The sequence below is a fragment of the Pseudonaja textilis genome, chromosome 2 (genome assembly GCF_049901715.1).
Source record: "Pseudonaja textilis isolate UNSWEBS1 chromosome 2, rPseTex1.2, whole genome shotgun sequence".
NCBI classification, from domain to species: domain Eukaryota; kingdom Metazoa; phylum Chordata; class Lepidosauria; order Squamata; family Elapidae; genus Pseudonaja; species Pseudonaja textilis.
In genome coordinates, this window is record NC_141991.1 from 47316431 (window position 1) to 47341247 (window position 24817).

Below are 24817 nucleotides of genomic sequence, written 5' to 3' on the forward strand. Positions count from 1 at the left end.
AACTCAAAGTAAACTGCACCAAACTTGATTGCAGGAAATACAACTTCAGCAACAGAGTGATCAATGTCTCGAATTCTCTACCTGACTCTGTGGTTTCTTCCCCAAACCCCAAAAACTTTAACCTTAGACTGTCTACTATTGACCTCACCCCTTTCCTAAGAGGTCTGTAGGGGGCGTGCATAGGTGCACCAACATGCCTACTGTCCCTGTCCTATTGTTATTTTTCTTATATGTATTCATTATATGTATTCATAACTATGTTTATCCTTATACTTATTATCTTGTAAGAGATTGACAAATAAAAATAAAAATCTGTTTAACATTATTCAGAAGAAAATCCCAAAGTGGCTCTTTTTGAAGTTCACAAGAACCAGCCTGTGGTACTTGACAATCTGCCCCCCCCCCCAAAAAAAAAACACAACCTCATGTAAATATGCTTGCTTCTGGCTTTTCACAAATTGTATTTTTTTGGATTAGATCTATGCGTATTTACTCAGAAATAATTCCAGCTGCTTTCCAACACCGAGTTGTCTTCTTCATTCAGCTCCTATAGTAAATTCTGCCACATGATTTTTCACCCAACCATTTCCTACTGACTACCTTTTGAAAGTGTTACTGAATTTAAAATCAAGGTTTGTTTAAAATTAACTTGTTAAAAGCCAAACCTGAACTGTGCTTCTCTATTTCTCTCATCAATATTTCACAACTAATATCCGTATTTCACAAATAATAGCCACAGATACTACTTATTTTTCAAGTGTTTCACACCCTTCAAAAATAGGCAGTGAAAGATGAATATCATCCCAATGTCTTCGGCCACCCTCGTATCCTCTGTCTTGAATAAAAATTGTTGAAGGCGCATACAGTATTAGAAATCTATATAGATTGGCTTTGTTTGAAAATAAAGGTATTTCCTGTTTTAAAACAAAGAGCAGAGAACTTGCAATAGCTCATGCTTCTTTCTAACAAAATGCAAAAGTGCAAAGAAATAACCTTTATTGATATATGGCAATTTTAGTGTGACAGTTGCTTACTGAGCTTGACAAACCTGACATAATTATTTTTTCCTTAATACAGTTAACACAGTAAAAAGTGAGATAAAATTTTGACTCAGCCTTTCATTCTTCTGAGGTCAGTAAAATGGACAACCTATCCTAATTATTTTATGGGGGTGTTAAATACACTGAAAACAGGATGTGAAACTACAGTGAGAAAGAGCTTAATTTATTGGTCTTATAGAGTCACGTTAGAAACTCATCAAGACAACATTGAAATCGGTACAAAATAGAAGAGTGAAATTTCTATTCCTGATTTTGCAATGTATCTGTAGGAAAGGGATATTTATTTATTTATTTATTTATTTGTTTATTTATTTATTTATTTATTATTTATTTATTTTTGTTAATTGCTTACAAGATAATAGCTTTAAGTAAAAACATAGTTATGAATACATGGATACATATAAGGAAAATAAAAAAAATAAAAGAATAGGACAGGGTTGGTAGGCATGTTGGTGCACTTATGCATGCCCCCTTCCTCTTAGAAAAGGGGTGAGGTCAATAGTAGACAGTCTAAGGTTAAAGTTTTGGGGGGTTGGGGAAGAAACCAGAGTCAGGTAGAGTATTCCAGACATTGATCACTCTGTTGCTGAAGTCGTATTTCCTGCAATCAAGTTTGGTGCGATCAATCTTGAGTTTGTATCTATTGTTTGCTCTTGTGTTGTTATGGTTGAAGCTGAAGTATTCATTGACAGGTAGGACATTGCAATGTATGATTTTATGTGCTATACTCGGACCGAAGACGGCATAGTTCTAGGTTTTCTAGAACTTCGAGTCTGGTGGCATAAGGTATTCTGCAATGAGTAGAGGAGTGGAGAACTTTCTTGTGAAATATTTCTGGACTTTCTCAACTGTGTTAATATCAGATACATAATGTGGGTTCCAGACTGATGAGCTGTATTTGAGTATTGGTCTAGCAAATGTTTTGTATCCTCTAATTAATAGTGTGATATTACCAGAGAAAAAGCTACATAAGATTAGGTTAACAACTCTTAATGCCTTTTTGGCTATGTAATTACAGTGGGCTCTAGCACTTAGGTCATTAGAGGTGAGTACTCCAAGGTCCTTGACAGAGTTTGGATCATCAACAAGGGCTTGACTATTCAGCCTGTATTTTATTTTCTGACTTTTTTTGCCAATATGTAGGACAGAGCTTTTATTTGTTGAGATTTGAAATCTTAAAAGAGATACAATTGGAATTTCCATCCAGACTGTTATAGATATCAGTGCTTTATTAAGCAATCAATGCAGTATTTGAGTGCATGCACTTGTGAAACTATTTGGAAGGTGAGAACTAGTTTTGCACAATCTGTATAGTCATCTGTAGCCTTTCATGGGAATTTGTTCCTAGCTATCGTTGAAGGGACCTTCTGTTTGTCTCTAACTTTTCTTGGCAGGGCAATGCAACTTAAAGAGGTATGCTTTGGAATCCTTTTGTTAGAAGAGGAAATACAGCTTGGATGGATGAAAGGGCAATTTCCCTGTGGCAATCTAAGTAAGGTGGTAGTTGACATTATCCTGTATTCTTTGATCTTTCATTTGTATCAAAAGAAAGCAAATGCTTGTAACTGCTTTCTCCCCTCTTTTTATAAATGTAAGTTACTGGCGAGAATTCCCAAAAGCTTAGAATACCTTCCACAGTTTTCATAAAACTACTGCGATGCTTGTGAATTGTCTGAGAAGCTTCCTTTGCTGATAAAATATTCTAATTACCACTGCTTGGTTTAGAAGTGCCCTGTTGTGAATCCCTAATAGCAACATAAAAATTAAGGGTAACATTATTGTTTCATTCATCCATCTTGCTGTGATGCACAGCATGAAGAAAGGCCCAAATGCTGCTGCAATAACCTCTGATTGTTAAAAGGTTAATTTGAAATATATAGAGGAAAAGGTTATGGCCTGCTAATCTGAACTATGTATCATTTTCCTTTAAAAATGTTTGCAAAGTGTAATCCAAATTACAAAAGGCTGACTTAACAGATTCAATAGAATGTAGTTCAATCAGAGTTTGTACAATACAAAAGCAGTGGTAGTTATTACAGACTAAATTGAACAAAGTAAAGAAACATGTATTATGAACAAAATCAAGAAACAGAAATCAGGCAAACAGGCAAAAGAAACAGTAATCTGCAAAATATATCAAGAACAGGGAAGCAGAGATAGTCCAACAGGAGCTTTATTACAATGTTAAAGGTATCCTGGGAAATGTAGTTCATATCACGTGGCCACATCTGTAATCCCAATTGGTCACTAATTTGACCCTCGATAGGTTGGGGGAGTTTTCCTCACTTTTGCCTGAACTCCCTAACTCATGGCAGCTGTTTTTATTGCTACAAGATGGGTTAGGAGATAACCATCTTTTACTGCAAGGCCGATATGCAAAGGATTGGTCATTAAAGAAGAACTTCATCACAAATGTGAGTTATGAGGATACCTGATGAACCAATAAATGTACTTCGTTATGGACGTCTTGTTGAGTTTATCTATCTGCATCTGCAAAGCTTAAAAATCCACTACTGTGCAGAATACAGAAAAGTAAAAGATGGTTATCTCCTAACCCATCTCTTAGCATAGAAAGCAGCTGCCATGAATTAGGGAGTTCAGGCAAAAGTGAGGAAAACTCCCCCAACTCATCGAGGGTAAAATTAGTGACCAATCGGGATTACAGATGTGGCCACGTGACATGAACTACATTTCCCAGGATACCTTTAATTACATTTACCATGATGCATTCCCTTAAGGGGACAGCTCATAATTCCTAAGTAACTATCCAATTCCCATAGACTGGCTGGGACAGCACAACAAGTAAATGGCCACTCCTGGTTGTTCCTAAGTATCTAATAATCAGTGGTTTGTATAATGATTTAGCCGTGGGATTACATTTAGCTCTCAGGACCAGTATGCATTGATAGATTTAATTCTCAGATAATTGTCAAGTTTTGTTTTGAAACCATGTAACCCTTAGCACATTTACCAGTACTTCATTGGTTGTGAAGGACTCCTACACAAACACCATTAAAATGAAATGATGGTTACAGGCTATCAGAGGTTTGATGATATGGGGGAGAAAAGTAGCAGAAGGTTACAATCCTGAAGGCTGTGTGGGTGCACATATTTCTTTTATCAGCAATAGAAAGAGAAAAAAGTTTTTAAAATATTTTAAAGTATTTCAATCTAGTGAACAGCAATCATAATTAAATATTCTAAAAATTACCCCTATCTTTTTATCTTGTCAAAATTAGAGAAACATCTAAAATGATCTGCCCAGAAAGGATTCATTGATCTATTTATTTATTTATTTGACTTGTATGGCAGAACCACAACTCTGGGTGTATAAAACTATTGATAATGAGGGAATTCTCTAATGTAGCATAATTGTAGTCAGTTTGATTACAAGCTGAGTCCAGGTGCTTTCTGTGCTAATTCTTTACCTGCTATGACAATGGCAAAGATTTCTAGGGAATGAGATGTAGCTTGAGGAAGTTGTAGTAAAACAAAATAACATTTATGATATAATCTTCTAAAACAAAAGGCTATCTGCTTTTAAAAATAAACAAAACTCAAACAGTGATGGAATAACTCAATGAAGGGAGACAAAAGAATATTGAAAAAAAATAGGAAAAAGGAAAGACACAGAAGTGTAAATCTTTCCAGGACTTGCACTAAACTTAAGAACTGAATTTTATATAATAGCCAGATGGTGTGTGTGTGTGTGTGTGTGTGTGTGTGTGTGTGTGTTGCTAGGAATATAAGTCACCTAACAGGTATTTGGGTTAGAAATATATAAACCAGGATAAACATTTTAGTACTATGTCTTTAAGAGATTGCAAAAACTGCAATTGGGTGTGGTTTTGCAAACGGCCATAAGATGGAGCCAGAAACCTGGATTGTATTAGTCTGAGTCTCAGAAGAGAGTGTGAGTGTATCTCTGTTTCCTTCTGTTGGAAAGTATTGCTGTTGCTCCATTTCTTCTAATTGACTGATATTACTGGATTTAATGTAAGTCTGTTACTGAACTTTGACACTGGACTTTGATATTTGGATTATCCCTGGATTGAAAAACTGACTGATTTACCTGTGGATGATTTTGGATTGCTTGTTTGAACTTTGTTTAACATTTCTAGAAGTAAAAACCTACATTTACTGTACAGTGTATCTGTGTGCTGTATGTGTATTATTCAAACACTTCTCTCAAATACGTCTCCCTGTATGCGCTCATTCTCCTAATGGGGAATTACCTCAACGTACGTGTGTGTGTGTGTGTGTGTGTGTGTGAGAGAGAGAGAGAGAGAGAGAGAGAGAGTGAGTGAGTGAGTATGTATGTATGTATGTATTTATTTATTTCTGGTAGATATGAGTGAAAAGATCATGAATGTAGGCCAAAAATATACATAAGTATATGCCCAGGTAAGGCAAGCGGGCATCTATACTGGGCAGCAGCAATAGAGGAAGATACTGGAGGCAATGGATCACTTTAGTGACAATGGCAATGGAATAAATTCTGTAATTTAGGATATGGTAAACCACTTGTGTATTTTTATCAAGAAAATCATATAGATATAAAATATAAAACGATTGACAATGTTGATGATGATGATGGACCCTTTAAGTCAGGTGGCACCCAACAGCTACTGAGGAGGAGCTGAAGTTCTTTTCAAGTACTAATGGTATTTATGACATGACTAGATTAAAACTTTTGGGGTGTCTAGTTGCTGATGTTGCTATAATGGGGAAAAAATTCAAAGCTGCAAAGACAGAATTACAGTAGTAACCTGGAACATAAGGAGCATTACCTTTGGTAAGATGGGCAGCATGCAAGTCTGATAAACAAACAAACACGGGAAAGCTCAACCCAGTAAAAGATGAAAGGAATACTGATATTTTAGGCAGCAGCAAATTGTGAAGGATTGAGATTGGATATCATTCGGAAGTTCACACTGTTTATAAAAACAAAGAGGAACTTCATTGCTTTTATAGTTAGGAATGGTATAGCGAGAATAGTTTTCAATCATAATGTAATCAATGTAATCAAATCAGATAATGTGCCACTTTAATATGACAATCATTCAAGTATATGCCCCAACTACCAATGCAGAAGAGAAAGTTGGTGAGATTTATGACCAAGTTCAGTTTTGAAATTTATAAATCATGCAAGCAAGGTGTGCTGTTTTGAGTGAAGACGGTAATGCCAAAGTTGGAAACACTAAAAAGGAAAATGTAGTTGGATTGTATGGCTTAGGAAGCTGAAATGAAAAAGGAGACCAATCTTTCAATTTCTTTTACTCAGATTATTTCTTCAGAGCTAATCTTGTCTTCATGCAACCAAAACAATACCTATGTATATGAGCCAGATGAAATATATACAGAAATGAAATTGATTACATTATTGCTAAACGAAGTGGAAGAGCTGAATTAGAGCATCAAAGGCATGGTCAGGTGTTGATTGTGGAACAGATCACAAAGTGCTTTCTCACATATAATCAATCAAATGATAACAAAGAATTATGCGATGGAGCCAAAAAAAATAACGAAGTAAAATAAAAACTTCAGATAATTATTTGTATATTACACATTTCACTTGGAATGTAATCCCTTCAGTGATTATTACAACTGGTTTGACTGCTTTAGAAAGACTTTGGATAAATTCATGAAGAATAAAGTTAATGTATTAATGCCTAGTATATAAAATAGCTGCTAATATATTAGTACCACTACCTCATGTCCTCTGACTCTCAGTAAGAACCTACAGGCACATGAGAGATATTGCATGGTGAAGTGGGAAAGTCCATTCTTCAATTTCTTACACCCATCAGCTTTTTTAAACTCTACATTCAGAACAATCCTAAACTCACCTTAAAAAGCAGTTCAAACAACCCTTGACTGGCATGGGGAGGGAAGGGAATTTGTCATTAAATAAACAGAGAGAAAGTCACCTCCCACTTTCTCTTGTTTCAGACTGAAGCCTGCCATGTGTACTTAGTAGTTATTCACTTCAGTCTTTGTCTTTGTGTAGGATTGGTTCAGATATCTGGCAGAAAAAAGCCTGGTTTCAAAGGACTAACCCTCCTGCTACCCCAAGAACACCAGCCCTGGAGGTTAAAAAAATGATTCACTCACTTTTGCCTAGGTAACAGCTTCTGCAGATCTCCATCAAGGTCATCTTCCTTAATCTCTACAATAACACTCCCACACATACAACCCATTTATGCAGATGACACCTTTGTCGTAATTTAAAAAAAGGAACAATTGGAGAAGACACATCAGTCAATCAACATCTATAAAGGAAGAACATTCCTAAAAGAAAAACAACCACAATGTCCTACCCATTTATTTATTTATTTATTTAGCTTCCCAAATCTTGCTTGTGACATGGTGATGCACACAATTAGAAACACAAAACATAGTAATGAATAGAATCAAAGCAAAAACCTTAGAATACAGTTTAGTCTAAACGCAATGCAACCATTTCAAAATCTTTTGCTAGGATTGCCAGGCTTGATGGCAGAATCAAGTTTTAAGGATCTTCCAGAAGGGTAGTATTGTTGGGCCAATCTTACCTTGGGGGAGGGGATTATATTCCAGATTGCCTTCTTGTGTATCCTCATTAGCAGATGAAACAAAGGCAAATTAGAGACCCAAGTTTATTGAAAAACAAGTCATACTAACCAAGTGCTTCACTATGAAAGAAGCAACCCAACTTCCTACACGACAACTGCATAAAAACATTACTCAAACAAGTACAAAAACTCTGCAGTAACCCCAAATGCTGAAAAAAGGAAACGGACCATTTATACAATATTTTCCAACACAACAGATATCAATGCAACTTCATCTAAAAAATGTTGACTATGCAATTCACTGCCATTCAACCAGTACAACCTATAAAAAGGATAATACTCCCATATATCAAAGTATCTCTGAGACAACCAAGACTACAATTGCTTGGAATCTCTGTAGCACAAAACTTACAAAATTCCTCTAAAAGAACAAAAAACCCCATAATCAAGAAAAAAACCAGAATTCTCCTACAACTTACAATATAAGGGTTGTAATTACAGATGCTATGCAGAACCCAGGTATAAAACTGGCAGACTGCATCCAACATCATCTAGCAGCCAGAAAGTATGATGAAAATGCTTGTTGTTAGGGGATAAGGTGAAGGAAGCATCGTTTGGACTCAAGACAAGAAAAAAAGAGGCTACTAGGTTATATATTTGCCATGGTTATCAAAAAGTGGTAAAAGGACCTCAGTGTATGTTTAAATACCTCCTTTGGTTGCTTCTCGGGGGACTTTACATTTTTATATTTAAAGGCCTAGCAAGGAATGCAGCTATATACAACAAGTAATCTAGGCCTCAATAATGGAGCTCCATGAAAAGAAGGGATTGGTTTTGACAATGAAAATCATTCATACAATTTCATTAAAACTATTCTGGTTTTTACAAAAGAAAAACAGGGTAAAATGTATCTTGTTCATGTTTCCAGTGATCTCATAGTAGCTGAAAGGTGTTTAGAACATATGGACTCATCATCAGCTGCCTGACAACTTTCATTCTTTGACTTTCTTTTTACGACACCCACAGATTTTAAAATTTCATTCCTGTATAAAGTGGTGAAGGCAACAGAATAACAAGCAGTGCCCACACCTGCAATTTTAGAGTGGGGTAAACAAACTTTTGGTGTCAGAGACAATAATGAATAAATTGTGAGGCTATATTACACACATTTTTCCAGCTGGGTTTTGCTAATGAGTATTTGGAGGTGAGGGTTGAATTATTTTACTTACTTTAGCACTTTCCAATGTGGTTTCTTCCACAAAATGGTGAGAAAACAAGTAGTGAGAAACCAATTTTCAGCAGTAATGGTGAGATAGGAATGCAGGTAGTCCTCAACTTAAAACCAGAATTTTCATTGCTAAGCAGGGCGGTTAAGTGAGTGGCACCAATTTTGCTACGATTGTTAAGTGAACCACTGCAGTTGTTAAGTGAATCTGGATTAATTCATTGACTTAGCCTGTCAGAAGCCAGCTGGAAAAATCATTAATGGTAATCACATTTGTGATTGCAATTGCAACCACCATAAATATATGCTGGTTACCAAGCACCAGAATGTTGAACATGTGACCATGTGGAGATGTTACGGTCTTAACTGTGAGGAGTCACTTTTTTCAGAACTGTTGTAATGTGGAATGGTTGCTAAAGAAATGGTTGTAAGTCAAGGACTACATAAGGCAGTAGTTGGCTCAAGATAATAAGGAAAAAGGGTCTAAGGTTGTCCAAACAACACTGAATTAACTCTGTGACCCTCAAAAGGAAATCAGAAATAGGAAAGGGATCTTCAATGCTTAAATGAATCAAAGAAGGAGACACAGAACAGCATTCCCTCTTTCAAAAGTTTTATTTAAAATATAAAATAACTGTGATTTTAAAGGACATGTATAACAAAATGACACAAGCTTCCTCTATTTTTTTAATGTGACTTTTCAATCTGGGAAAATCTTTCTACATAGTACATTCTGTAAACATACTCCAAGAATATCATGCCTTGATAATGCTGTACATCTTTCTCACACAAACTACTGAATGGAATAGCTTTGCCAGGTGCAGTCTATTAACAGAAACTGTTAACTCAAAGGAAGCTTTAAAAATTGTGAAACTGTCCTTGGAAAAACAAAAAAGCAAAAACCCATGCATTATTCTTTAGTATAAAATGTACAAAAATAATACACATCTCATTGTGCAGTGTAGCATAAGTTTCTTGCTTCTATTCATTACATCTCACAATTTTCAGATATTACTACGCCATTTTTTCCAAGCTTCTAATTCCTCTAAAACGTGATTGCACTTTGCCTCCGTATTCTTGGAAGTATGTTTCAAATGGAACATACTTGGGAGCCTTAAAAGAAGCAACCCAACCTTGAACCCAAAGCACAGGAGGAGATCCTGCATTCAAACAATGACCAAAGAGAAAATGTATCCAAAGGTTTTTGGGGAGTTGAGTTCAAAATCCTATTCTTCAAGTAGAAAGTATCAAACCAAAACAAGCATTTCATATTAATCATACAAATGTTACTGTTCCTCTATGGAATGCAGATATATGCCAAATCATTTACAGCAATTTCCTAGGACTTCTGTTGGCTATAATATTTGAAGAATTCTTTGTCTTGATGAGAACCTCACTCAAAAAATACCAAGACTCCCTCCATCCTCTTGTTTATGAGGATTCTCAGTCATCCAAGTCATGGTTGTCCCAAAGGTGCTTTTTCAAAGGAAGCTTGTTTTTCCTGGAAAAAGCCTTTTGAAAAAGCACCTCACCCTCTTGTTTGTTCTGTAACCACTCTATTTCTTACATTAAAGACTTATTAGCTGGGGTTTATTGAAACTGAAGTCCAAAACATCTGAAGAGTACAAAAATATATATGTACACTACAGGTCCAAAATATATATGTACACTAAAATGATTCTTATGTATGTATCCTATTGATTTGTGATAACATCTCAAATAGGAAATATAGCAAATCTCTACTCTGTCAGCATATAGACAAAAATTATTTTTCTTTTAGCTTTTCTGGAAGTGCAGCCTGTTAGGAAATCACAATGAATCGCCATATGAACAATGTTTCAACCTGGGATACACAGCTCTGTCAATGTCAGTTTTTATCATTCCTCATTTCTGTGAATATGTCAAGTTCAGTCCTTAATTTCCTAGTTTTGTAAATATGTTCAGGCTTTTGAAAACTTCAGAATTTTGTACAGTTTGTATTAAAGCCCATTTATATTTTTTGTACATTTTTCTATACAAGCAATTCTTTCTTTTCTACTCTGTTTTTTTCTAATATCTTAAATACAATGCTTTCTTTCACATATAATGTCTTTTAGGGAAATAATTTGCTAATGTAAAATTTAATTGCTGCATTGTAAAATTTTAATTTTTTGCTTTGCAAAATTTAGAGTTTTATTAATTTTTAACTAATCTTTCTTTGGAATAGTAGTTAAAATATGAAATTTACATTTGTATTCAAAACACAATTTCTACACCTCCCTAGTTGAACTAATCACCTTGGGTTAGAATAAAAATGAGGCAGTTTGGTAATTTCATCTAGCCTTCTGAAAGCTGAATCTTCAGGTAATTAAACAGCCCCAAATATAATTTAAAATAAGGATGTGAAGCAAAACTGAAACACATTATGATTTTAGTGCAATGTGTGGAATCAACCACTGGATGATTAAGTACATCTTTTTTCCATTTTGGATTAAGAGTTTCTTCTATTAGTTTTCATCTAGAACTGAAGGGGCGGGGCGGAAGCTTCCTATCTATAAGCCTTCAAAAGAAGACATGCTGCGATTACCAGGTTAGAAAATCAGTTTTCTGGTTGTAAATATCCACATACATATCTTTCATTAATACATCTGAAAGCCTGTCAAAGTTTATGCAACTGGATTAGTTTTGGATACCTCTTTAATATATTATTTCTTCATCTTTGACAATTACTTGGGCAAGATTTAAAACTAAAATTCAAGATGTCAGGATGAGCACACAACGCAATGAGATAGCTACCATTGAAATGAAGAGTGCAGAAAGCAGGTGGCTTTTTCCAGATTTTTTAAAAAATGGATATTTCATAGAGTTTCTATTTCTTTTTTGTATAGGAACTTGTAATAATAGGAAAAATAAGGAAGGGAGCTCAAAGTCAAAGTAGATATTATGCTGCCAATGTCTGATTTTAATATGGTTTTAAAAATTATTTATTCCATGAAGGAATAAACATAATATAAGATCACTAATAAAGGAAATGAAATAACCATAGTAGTTTAGTGTACACAAAACTGACCATATCGCTGTCTTTCCATAAAATTAATCCATCCTTTTTTTGTTGAGAACCATGACAAAAGATTTGTTTGCTGGCTCAGGTGAAGAAAGAAAAGTAATATAGATGTAGGGAAGGCATTCAACTGTGCCTTTGTTTATTAAGATACTGCAACTTGAAGATTCCAAGTGAAACCTGACTAATGCCACTATTCATAGTATTTCACCTGGTTTTCATACAGAGCTGTGGCCTTCGGAAATCCAGAGATATTTTGTGTGACATACAGACTGTTGCTTTTAAAATGCCACCTTCTTCTGAAAACAAACCCCACTGAGTTTCAAACTTTTATCTTTTGAACATTTACACTATGTATATAGTGCCCAAACCCAATGAAGTAATTCTCTCTCGACACTTCCGGTTGTCGGCTTTGCTGACAGCAGGGATTCGCCTTCTCTGCGATTCCTGCTGTGCTAGCCGCCTTGGTGCCTCCGATCCTGACGGATTTGGAGGCTAAGGCTGCCCTGCTGGGGCAGCTGAAGAGAGGGGGGATCCGGACGGGGGTGAGAGGCATCGCAACCCCCCCCCCCAGCTGGCAATAACCCCCTTTTCTCAAGACGGTTCCAGCGGTGGTCTTTTTATGGCCACCATAAAGAAGCCGGCAATTGGATTAAGAATGCGCAGGAGGGAGAAGGAGTTTTCTTTTTTTTTTTAAAAAGGAAAGTTTTTTCTTGGTCGAACTGGGACCTTAAGGATATATTTAACACCTGGGAAAGTAATGACTTGGAAGCTACTGTTCCCGATTGATGTTTTCAGCTGCGAAGAAAAGTGACGAAAAGGGGAAGTTACTCTCCCTCCCCTATGGAATTAACAAATGGACAAGGGAAACCAGCCTTTTGGTAGAAGGTAAAACCTAAACTCCTTTGTTATAAGTGGGAAGGGAGAGGCTTGGGAAAACAAATTTTTACTCTAAGACTTTGCTGGAGGAGATGCCTTGAAGATAAAGAGAATTTTCTTTCCCTAATTTGACTTCACCCCTAGAAGAGAAACTGTAAAAAGAAGAAGCTTCTACTCTGCCTGGACTGTTTGATGACTGTGGGACTTTGGGACTTTTGGGAACTGTTTTAAGCCTTGAAATAACTGATTGGTTTAAGAAGAGGATACAGAAAGAGAAGAAGAAACTTTAAAATGGCTCTATCTCTTGATGAATTAAAAAAACAATTTCTAAAAACAAAGAAAGAAGGCAAAGATGTTATGGGAGAAGCCCTTTGTTTCCTAGATATGGCGCTTGCTATGTGTCAGCAAATTAAACAACAGCTGGAAGAAATCGAGGAAGAAGAAGCCATTTTTAATGAACTAAACGGTGTGACTAAGAAAGAAAGGAGAAAGAGAGGAGCGAAAAGGAAGTAATTCTCATTACAATTTATTTTAATGATAAAAAAGTAACAGAAACAAAGTAATAGCTTTTAAAGGCATCTGTGCCAATAGGTTTCTGATGGACAAAAAAACAATATTTGAAACATTAAGTGCTATTACCATGATATGGCGAACTAGAAAAGATGCAACTGAAGTACACGCTCACAGATGGTCTTTAAAAGGAATTATGCATTTAATTGCTTCAGCTGCATGACTCCAGCAAAAGTCATCTACTAAATAATTGTGATTTCTTGGGTAAATAAACAGATGAACATAATCCATATGTTTTCTTTAAACTCATGTTGAAAGTTTTCCCAAAGAAATATTAAAGTTGATAATAGAAGAAAGAGAATATCTGTGTGTGTGTGTGTGTGTGTGTGTGTGTCAGAACAGAATCAGAACTTAGTAGGAAGAATACTATTCATATTTTAATCCAAGACTTCTCATTTATTTAATTAATTCAATTACCTTTTTTAAAATAGGAAGACACTCATTGTGTCCTTGAAAGAAAACAATAATTCCTTCCATAATGTTTCTCCCATTTGGGAGAAACATAATAAAAAATATCTCAAAATGGTTTTTGTTTGTTTTAATTATTTAAGACATGAAAGACTTATAGGACATGTTTTTCTGACACTTCAAAGGATTTCTTTTTGCATGTTATTTCTCAGAACTTTTTTTTGACTATTAACAGAAATTAGTAATTTCAGATAAAACTGCTGAACTACTTCAGTCTTCTTCAAATACCGGTCTCCAAATGTGGTTGCTGAACAAACTGGTTAATTTTATAGTTAGCTACAATGCTTCTACAGAAACTTCAGATGCTGCAAAACTACAGTGGAAGAAAATCTTCATAGATTGTTAGCAAATATTTCAGAATTATTTGACGGCCAATCTTAGATAATATCTGGTTAGAGACACCCACAATCTGATCCAGCAGGTTCTTTATGTTTTGAAAACAAAGACATAACTATTTTCCTTCCCAGAGCAACCTTATCTATATTTCATAATAATCCAAAAGTATTGGCAGCCAAGTGCAAGATAAAAATAGCTTCTGCCCATAATACTTAATTTGAAAAGCTCAAGTTTTTCACATCTCAAAACTTCTTCCACAGCATGTTCTTTATTCTGCATTTCTTAAAAATATGCAGAGGCAGTTCCATGTTCAGCTGACATAATATAAACAGGATTCCAATCAATTGGAATGGATAATCAATATCTGATTATCTCAGTTAGCCTTCATACTACATTTTCCTTTATAGTTAGATAAAAGTATCACGTATGGGCAGAATACCACAGTGACAACAATCAAGAATTAGATTACTTTATTATCCCTGAAGCACTTTTTACTTTTTATGTATTCAATTTATATTCCACCTTCTTTTCAGAAGCTCACTGTGGCTTATGTGCAATTCTTCATTTCATCTGCAGTCATTATGTGAAATATGTTGGACTAGGAATGAATGAAAGTTATCCAGTGAATTTCCATAGATAAGGGTGCACTTGATCTTGAATATTCACAGACCTCGCCCTATATTTCATCTACTACAATATCATACTTAATCCCCTTTAATCCTATCCCCATACATTTTTTTCCAAAGGCACTCACCATGGTCATGGGCAAACACAAAAAAGTTGATTCCTGTCAGCATCTTGGCCAAGTCATCATAGCGACAGCAGTGTTCTCCAGCACCATGAACAACAAACACCAGGCCCCTAAATGGAGCATTAATACAAAAAAACATAAAGTTAGCACCCGGGAAAAATCAAACAAGCTGTGATTATTTACAAGTCCTGGTTTAATCTTCAGAATGAACATCCTAGATGTTCTTGTCTCTGCAGTCCAACTGTTCAGAAGACAAGCAAACCCTCCACCACTTATTAATCTGTCTTCAGGATGCCCTCATTCAGAACTGACAGAAACAAGAGTTTCTTTGCAGAAGCTAATCTGGAGGCTAGACTGATATATTTAAGAATTAAGTCAAAGCTTACTTTTCTTTCTCTTCCAATTTAAAAACAACTAATTTTTCTTTTGATATTTATATGGTATTATTTTAATGTTTATATTGTTAACTGCTCTAATCACTTTCAGATTAAAAGGTATGGGATGTAAATAAATAAACGAAGTGCACTATCTTAGGAGACAGATCAAGCTAAGTAGCTAGGAGTTTGAATCCAGTTTACTCTGTGGTAGGAAATACAGAGCAGTGATTAACTAACATACCTTTCTTACCTACGAAGACACCAAATGAAAATTCATAATCCTCTCATTACTTTCTGCTTGGAACTTATTTATCATAAAACATTTATAAGTAACATTACGTATTATTGAAACAGCTTTTATATTCTTCATTAAAAACATTTACAATAAATTATAAAGTACCTTTCATTAATAAACTGTATCTACAGAATCATAATGTAATAACATTAATAGCACCCACAATGTTCTTAGTTATCTACATTCTCTATACAAATCCTCCAAATGCTTACTTAAATAACTGGGTTTTGACTGAATTTCTAAAGATTAACAGTGAAGTGGGTCTGGAAGAATATTATGGTTCAGTAGCACATCCTCCATTTAGAAGTGTGAAAATGTGATTAATGTATAAGTATGACATCAGATCATTGTTGGCCCAACACTGCTTTAGTGGGGACAGTCAGGTCTGCAAAATATGATTTGTATTATTATTTTAAGCAAGCCAAACACAGTTGGGAACAAAGTCCACTAATCAGTTGTTTGTTGAACCACCCAACTTCCAGGTAAGAAATCCAACATATCCGAAGTGTACTAGATTGGGAAGTCTGTACTAGGACCACAACTCTGTTCTTCAGGAGCTCATTCTATTGTTTATTTTCAACCCCAGATACTATAATACTGATGTCAAGATTCTTCAGCTATTTTCCAAGAGGAAACCTGAGCAGGAAATACGTAAGGCTTTTCCTGAACATGCTGCAATCAACTTAAGTGCACAAAAGCCTCTTGGGAATATCTGAGTTGAGGTGATCTTTGCATGCTTGAAAACAGGTTCTGCATGTATAATCTGCAGGTGCTACTACAAAATGGATTACCACATCCACTTGTCGCTGACATGCAATTGGTAAATCCTTTCAACTACAATTTGGGACACATTGGCTTGAAAATGAGTTCTAATTAATCCAATTTGGAAAATGGGTTTCATGACAATCTAATAATCTGATTAAAGCAATGTGACAAACAACCTACAGATAACACACCACTAGCAGGTTTATTAAGCAATTATAATGATTATAAGTAAGAAAGAAAACAAATGACCTGCCCTTAAGTCACTATTCACTTGTAAGTTTTAGGTTTTATATGAAGTCTAGTCTGAAAAATCAACACAAGAGCCCATTTAAAAACTTGAGAAACCTTAATATTTACAAATATCCAAGAAATAGGTCAAAGAATCACCAAATGGAAAGTCAGAATATTATTTTCAATCTATTAGCCTGTCAAAATTAATAAAATTATTAATATTGAGATTACTATTGTTTTGGCTGAGAACCAATTCAATATTAAGAGAGCCATGTAAAAATGCATCCATGAAATATCAGCTTTAATAGGTAACAATTAGAAATAGATGAACATGAGCTTTCAAAATTCTCCCCATATTTTTGAGCAGAGAAATTTGATGATTTCTCAGAATGTCTCCAGGGAAATGGAGAAATTTCATAAACAGTATCAAGGAAGGAACTCCCCCAGTAGTGACAACACTGCCACTACTAAAAAAAAATCCATAAGGCAAGTTCCTTGTGACATATTTCCTTGGAGCCTAATAATGGCACAAGGAGTCCGGCATCTATAGACCACTGGAGAAATTATTCTGCACTGAAAACCGGGATACACACTTCTTGGCATTTTTCATCACAAAAAAAGAGCAAGAACATCATACTCCAACCAAGAGAATGTATCTGAAATTCTCTTTTTCTTTGGAAGAATTATTAAAGCAAATGCTCTTTGATTAAAATTCTCTCTTCAGCCCTTGGGAGGTGCTCACCAGCATAAAGAACTTCTAGGCCAAGGTTGTACTATAGAAATTTATTTACAATTATAAGGTTATCACAAACTTTAATAGCCACCATCAGTGTCCAGTAATGCATAACTAGAAACCTTTAACCTTCCTCAAAAACTGCTTTCGGCCTACAAAGTTCTGAGTTCGGGATAGTTGGTCAAATGGAATATGGAAAGAATAGGATTTTTCCTTCTCTCATTTTTTTTACCGCTCTCCCAGTATCAGGCACACAAAACCAAAATCCTGGTAAATCTCCAAATTTCTGGTGATACTTATAGTCATAAATTGCACTCTTCCTTTTATTCCCATACAAACAAATTCTAAGGTGTTGAAGTAATTCATTAGTAAATAGCATATTACATTTATTATATAAAAATAACCTGTTCTTTTTTTTGGTTATTGCCAAAACTACTGCCAATCAATTTCTCAAGTTCCAGTGTTATTGGGAATTTTAGAAAAATATTTTTGTATTCTACCTCTACATCCCAAGATTACTATATGCCAAAGGAAAGGCCATTATACTCGGGGGGGCTTATTCTAATAGAAAACAAGGAAGGTGATATTGACAGAGATAGGTGAGATACAGTATCAAAGGAAAGGGTGTCATAAGTATAAAACAAGCAAGTGGCTCAGGAGATCACAGCACAAGATCCAGGATATCTCCACAACAAAACTCACAAGGCCATCACACAGCCCATTATACCAACATCAACTCCATCAACCAATCAAGAGGCAGCAGTGCAGCCAACCAGCCCAGCACACCAGCCCCCACCACCAGTATTTATAGAGAGACAGCAGCTCTGATCACACACTGCTTGCACTGGCACGAAGCCGAAAGCACCAGCCTGAGGATGGCGAGTGAGACCTCACTGAAACATTGCCAAGATACTCTTAATCTTACATGGGAAAAGACCCGAACACACCTAGACCTACATACTTGTACCTGTGAAAATCTACAAAAACATATACATACATACATACATACATACATACATACATACATACATGGTGTTCAGCTTTGTTCGGGTATTTTCCCACGTCATTATAGTTGTGCTTTTAAAGTTGTAGCAACGTTAAAAGCACAGCTATACAACTTTAAAAGCACAACTATAATGACGTGGGAAAATACCCGAACAAAGCTGAATACCATACATGTAAGTACCCACGAAAACTTAAGAAAACATATACACACACACACACACACACATGATACACACACACACTTATTTAATTATAACAAAAATGAAAATGCTTAATGATAACAAAATAATTAAGCCTCCCCCCACATGGCACCTTCCAAAGAGACAGAAGAGCAGGCAGAGTGTGTGTGTGTATGTGTCTGAGCTGAGGGGTCTTGGGGCAACTGCCACTGGGAGAAGCAGAGGCAGAAGGGGGCTTTGCTCTTCTTGGGGGCAGCGCCCCTTGGCTGCCACTCCACAGGCTTCTCAGCAGGCATCTGCCTGCAGAAGGACTGCAGCTCTTGATGATTAATTGGGGGTGGGGGGGAGAGAGAAAGCATCTCTTGCATTACCAGGGAAGGAAAGGAGACGAAACCAAGCTCACTCTTTCACTGAGACGTACAAAACGCCAATCTACCGTGTTCCAGGAGTTCTTCGAAATCATCAAATGCTCCCACTTGCAGTTCCTGTGCCTCCTGGCTCTGGTCCCTGAGATGCACGCTCCCAAACATGGCGGCGGCGGCAACAACAGTCCTCCCCCCCCAGCGCCCACTGTCAGCTCTCCCCATTAGTTTTCTAGCTTTGAATTGCTCCCGGCTCTCTCTCTTTCCTCCCCCCCTGCCCATGTGCACGCAGAAAGGAAAGGGAGACGGAGCCGTGCACAGCTCTCCCCTTTTCTAGCCCTTGCTGCCTCTCCCAACACCGAAGCCTCAGAAACACAGGCAAAGCCACAGTGGTAGCAGCTGAGTTGCTTGCTTCTCCACTACTGCCTCCTCCTCCTCCAGCACCACTTCCTTCTCTGGGTAGGGCGATTTTTAACTAACCGAGCATGCTAAAGCAACTCAGGACACTACCGCTGTGGTGGCTTTGCCTGCGTCTGGTAAGGTGCTCCTGACACGTGTGATATTGAGCTGGCCATGCAAACACAACCCTGATGTGGCCCTCAATGAAATAGAGTTTGACACACCTGATCCATAGAGTCGCGGTGGGACAGTGGTTAGAATGCAGTACTGTAGGCTACTTCTGCTGGCTGCCAGCTGACCGCAATTTGGCAAATTGAATCTTACCAGGTTCAAGGTTGATTCAGCCTTCCATCCTTCCACGATGGGTAAAATGAGGATCAAGATTGTTGGGGATAATATACTGACTCTGTAAACTGCTTATAGGTGGGCTGTAGAAGCACTGTGAAGCGGTATATAAGTCTAAGTGCTATTGCTAATATCCCCATAAGTGATTTATAGAACACAACTGGCCAGGAAACATGTGGAACAATATTGTGCATTAATGTCCTTAATAAACAGTCAGATATCTTCCCAAATGGTGAGGAGTAGTCATGACTTATTCAAATCTGAGTTTCCAATGATAACTTTGGATCCAATTCACTATTTATAACCTGCCTCTTAATTACAGGAATTCATACAGCAGCTACCAAAAGGATATATATGTAATCATCAACAAATGAAGCAATCAGCAATCTAAACCAAAGATAGCAGTAGAATTGAATAACAAAAGACAAAGATAAGCAACATTTCAAGGTCCTTTTTAAGCATTTTCAAGAAAACGTTGGACAAAGAACCATTGGAAACACTTGAGCTCAAAGATAAATGTGCCATGATCAAGAAGAATATATTCTACATTGTCATCTAGCTCATAAAAGCAGGTTGTTCTGAAGTCATACAATAGATTTATATAAAAATGCCATGAAATTATCAACTTTTTTTCTGAATAATGCCATGTAAAATTTATGTCTTGAACAAAGAAACTAATCTGCATTTTAGGTCATAGTATTTATTCTCTAAGCTTATTAATATGCTACAATATGTATTTGAAGTTTCAGTGTAAAAAATTCAAGGCTCCTAGAACACAATTACTGACTCCCTTGGTTTGAACACTTAAAAATTAAATGCCTTCAGGTATGCTCCATGTGTGCAGGGATCACTTAATAAAAACTGATAATGACTTGAAACAAATTCACATTGTAACCTAACTCACTCATGTGACGGTCCACTGCAAAGCCATACAGAACCAAATTCATGTATTATATGACTATCACCACTAATTGTGGAAATGGTGTCCAAACCATCTTTTTCAGTATCAAATGTGTACTCTTCACATGTGTAATCAATGTGGGTACTTTCTACACCAGCTTTTAACAGCAGACACATCTTCATGGATTGTTCTTTTTTGAGAGTTGGGAGTCATCCATTTCTGAATCATGAGAATGAGGTGGGGTTACAATAGCTATCAAGCCGCAACATCATTCTATCAGAAGCTTGTGACTAAATTCCATGCAATCTAAACATATGGCTGCCACCCACATCTCCCAGTAAAGTTAAGTAATGTGACATCACACTCTACATTTTCCTGGCCATCCTCCTGCACATTACAGCCAATTAAACTGAGGGACAGGCAAATGCAAAAAGTGATGGTAAAAAAAACCCACAAAAAACAAACAAACACAAAGGATAGAGCACTGGAATGACAGGTCTCACGTAATTAATGTAACATGTGGTTTAGCACTTAGATTTTCATCTGGTACAATTTTGCTTGCTACATAGAAAGGCAAGACTAGCGCTGCACAATTGGACCAACTATTGAATGCTGTTCATTATAAAAGCATCACATTCCATTACATGTTGACTGCCCACCCACTAAGAAAATGTCAAATGGCAAAGGGATTATGATGCAAAGCTTTGAAAAATTGGAAAGGCAAACTGGAAGGGCTTTCAATTATTTTTTGTGTTATATATGTAGGGTGGGACACATTTTGGAGGGAAGTCTTTACCGAATTGTCAATGGTTGTTTATTTATTAAATTCCAGTGCCACCCAACTTCTGACTCAGCGCAGCCCACAGCATAAGAAATCAATTTAAAAAGAAAACAGTCTAAAGAGACGATATTAAACAAGATGGTATGTCCAGCCAACAACACAGAAACTGCAATACTAGAACAATGTAGTTTCAGCCACCGTAGCCCAGACCCTAGGATACGCAAGTCACAAGCAAGCAACATGCATCTTATGGACTGTATGCACCTCTTCCAGCTCCATATTTTTTTTACCAAACAACCCTAAAGTCATTTCAAAATCTGGTAGGGTGATTCCCCCCACACACACCAGAGTGCTTTTAAAAATAAAATCCATGTTAATTCTTTTCTAAACACTTTTGTCTTAATATAAATATTATATTGTTAGAAGAGATAAGAGTTTCAGCCTTCCCTATTCAAGTTACTTCAGCTGGGTCATTGAAACAATCTTTGCAATACTCTGGAGGTTGGAAACCATTTTTAAAGGACGTGCAGGCATTGCTGTGGGGAAAAAAAGTTCTCCCTGGCGTATTAAATACATTTAATTTAAAATCTTGGCAATGCACTAGATAGAATGTAGGATATTGCCAGAATATCTCATGGTTCATGGTTTCTTTGTATTTGTGGTTCATGTTCAAGTAAAGAAATTTTTAAAGCTATTTTCAGACAGGTTGCTGAGATTAGTGAGTATGAATTAGTGCTATCTGGAGAACCACCTTTAATGTCTACAGAAACGAGTAGTCTAGGGGTCAGAATACTGAATTCTTACTTTAACATCACAGGGAGCAACGGCACCATCTTGAAATTTTTCTGACATGCATTGAATGTCAAGTTTTAATTTATTTCTGAAGAGAAAGGCTATTATGCATTTTTAAATTGCCAATGGAGATTACATATATTAATCATGCATATGCAGCAATCTTATTCAGCATATGGAAGAGTGTCTAGCATTCTTGGATGCTACACTTTGTGACTGGTGTGAAAACAAAATGAAATACACTTTGGGGGATTTTTTGTGAGTCAAAGGAAAAGCATAAACTGGGAATCTTAATCATGATTCATTTTTCCAGTGCTCTGTATTTTACAGAAGAGTATACAAATTTATATGAATGTATCATTTCATAATCCACCAACACAAGTTCCACCAGATTTTTCTCAATGTATGCTGATTTATATTTGTCTCTCCTAATTTTGATGCCCTCCTCAAGAAGCAGAAAGGGCATTGGTACTTACCTGACATGCCCGTTCTCTTTGAGCTGTGAAGAGCATTCAGTAGTGGGAGGTGCTTCAGTCTCTGCATGTCTAGGCTGGGCTTAATTTGTGCAACGCTCCTCCTCCTCCACGTGACTTCTCCCCAGTGTTCCCCAGTTTTGGCGAAGACAAGATAAATAAACACCCTCGTCCTGAATGCCCTAACAATTCATTGGCCGAAACACAAGCCCACCACACGGAGAAAAGGGTGGGACTGGATGCTCTTCACAGCTCAAAGAGAACGGGTGTGTCAGGTAAGTACCAACGCCCTTTCTCCAATGAGCTGTTCAGAGCATCCAGTAGTGGGACATACCAAAGCTTGGCCTGTCCTACGGGAGGCTTGGACTTCCCTCCTGATCCCTGTGGACCCGTTGCAAAACTCTTCTGCCAAATGAGGCCTCAGCAGATGCAAATACATCTATTTTATAATGCGTAATGAAGGGCGATGGGGAGGCCCAGGTTGAGGCTCGACAAATTTCAGTTATTGGTGCCTCTGTGGCCCACGCTGATGTTGCGGCGCTCCTTGTTGAATGAGCTGTTATGCCCCTGGGCACCTATAGTGATTGAGTCTGATACGCTTTTGCTATCGCGGCCCATAGCCAACAGCCTATTGTGGAAGTTGAGGCCTTGCATCCCTGAGTGTTGGGCTGAAATGACACAAATAAGGCTTCCGTTTTTCTGAAAGTCACTGTGCGGTGAATATATATTTGCAATGCTCATCTCACATTAGTCCAATGCCACTGTAGTTCCAACCCTTGGGATGGCTGGGGACAGAAATTAGGAAGTATCAGCTCTTGTGCCCTGTGAAAAGCCAAATTAACTTTGGGTATAAACGTAGGACAAAGGACCACCCAGTCAGAATGGAAGATGCAAAGGTCTTGTCTGATTGACAAAGCTGCCGGTTCCGAAATACAACGAGCAGAAGTGATCGCTACAAGGAAAACTACTTTATACATCAGTAATTGGAGACTTGATAATTTCAAGGGTTCAAAAGGATACTTAGTGAGTGCAACAAGGACCTTGTTAGGTCCCAAGTGGGATAACAGTGAACCGCTGGCAGGCGTAAATTTGTGGCTCCTCAAAGGAAACTTCGTATGCATTGGTGATGAGAAAGAGACAGTAGACCCTCACAAGTGACAACCAATGCCACCTGTCTTTTCAACATATTAGACGATAATCCCTTGTCAAATCCCTCTTGTAAAAACTCTAGGATTTGAGCCACTGATGGAGAGATGGGATCAATGTGAGACTTAGTACACCATTTGCAGAAACTGGACCACGTGGCATTGTAAATGCAGGTTGTTGAGGGGTGTCTGGCAGCTTGGATGGTGGTGATAACTCTGTTGGAAAACTTTTTGCTCTTCAGACGTCTTTGCTCAACCTCCAGACAGTCAGGTGCAACCATTGAGGGTCCGGATGTTGAAGGAGCCGCTGGGTTAGCAAAACCCTGTCCGGCAGAATTCTCCATGGTGTTGATAAAGATAGCCTGCGAAGGTCTGCAAACCACAGCCGTCTGGGCCAGTAAGGAGCTACTAGTAGCAGCTCCGCCCTCTTGTCCAGCAGTTTTGGGATGACCTTGGGGATCAGAGGAACTGGTGGGAATGCGTACAGAAGACCCTGGGGCCAACGGCAGCAGAGCGCATTGAAGTTCTCCACTCCTTGCAAGGGGTACCTGGAAATGAATCTGGGGAGCTGAGAGTTGAGGGGGAAGTGAACAAGTCTACCATTGGGGGCCCGAATCTCCTGACCGGCTCTTGAAACAGGGTCAGATGGAGGCACCACTCTGATTGATCGATCGTGGCCCTGCTTAGCCAGTCTGCCTGTGTATTCGACAGGCCCAAAATGTGCTCTGCTCTGATGGAAAGCAGGTTGATCTCCGCCCAATGACACAAGTGTTCCACTTCCCGCATAAGGTATTTGACTGTGTGCCCCTGTTTGTTTATGTGAGCTTTTGCTGTTACATTGTTGGTCAATATTAATATGTGTTGATTGCATACCTGTGGAAGGAAGCTGCAGAGAGCCAGGTGTACTGCTCGAAGCTCCAGCCAGTTTAGGCTGCACAACTGTTCTATGGAGGATCAGTGGCCTTGGGCTGTGAGCGATTGAAAGTGAGCTCCGCATCAAAACAGGCTGGCATCGGTGGTGATGAAAAGTCTGTGGGGCTCTTTGAAGAGGCAAATTCTGTTGATGACTGGTTTGATCCACCAGTGGAGAGATATGAGGACCTTTGATTGTACCTTGACCTTGTATTTGGAGTTGCTTCGGCCAGAGCGC

The 24817-nt window shown here is 37.5% G+C and overlaps 1 protein-coding gene across 5 annotated transcripts in view; it reads right to left on the reverse strand.

The window, feature by feature from the left end:
- MGLL (monoglyceride lipase) overlaps nucleotides 1-24817 on the reverse strand; it is a 164551-nt gene that overhangs the window by 50992 nt on the left and 88742 nt on the right. For all 5 annotated transcript variants that reach the window (XM_087923785.1, XM_026723323.2, XM_087923786.1 and 2 more), the window contains exon 3: nucleotides 14888-14994. In XM_087923785.1, coding sequence (XP_087779911.1) covers nucleotides 14888-14994 — 107 coding nt within the window. The remainder of the gene's footprint in view (nucleotides 1-14887; nucleotides 14995-24817) is intronic.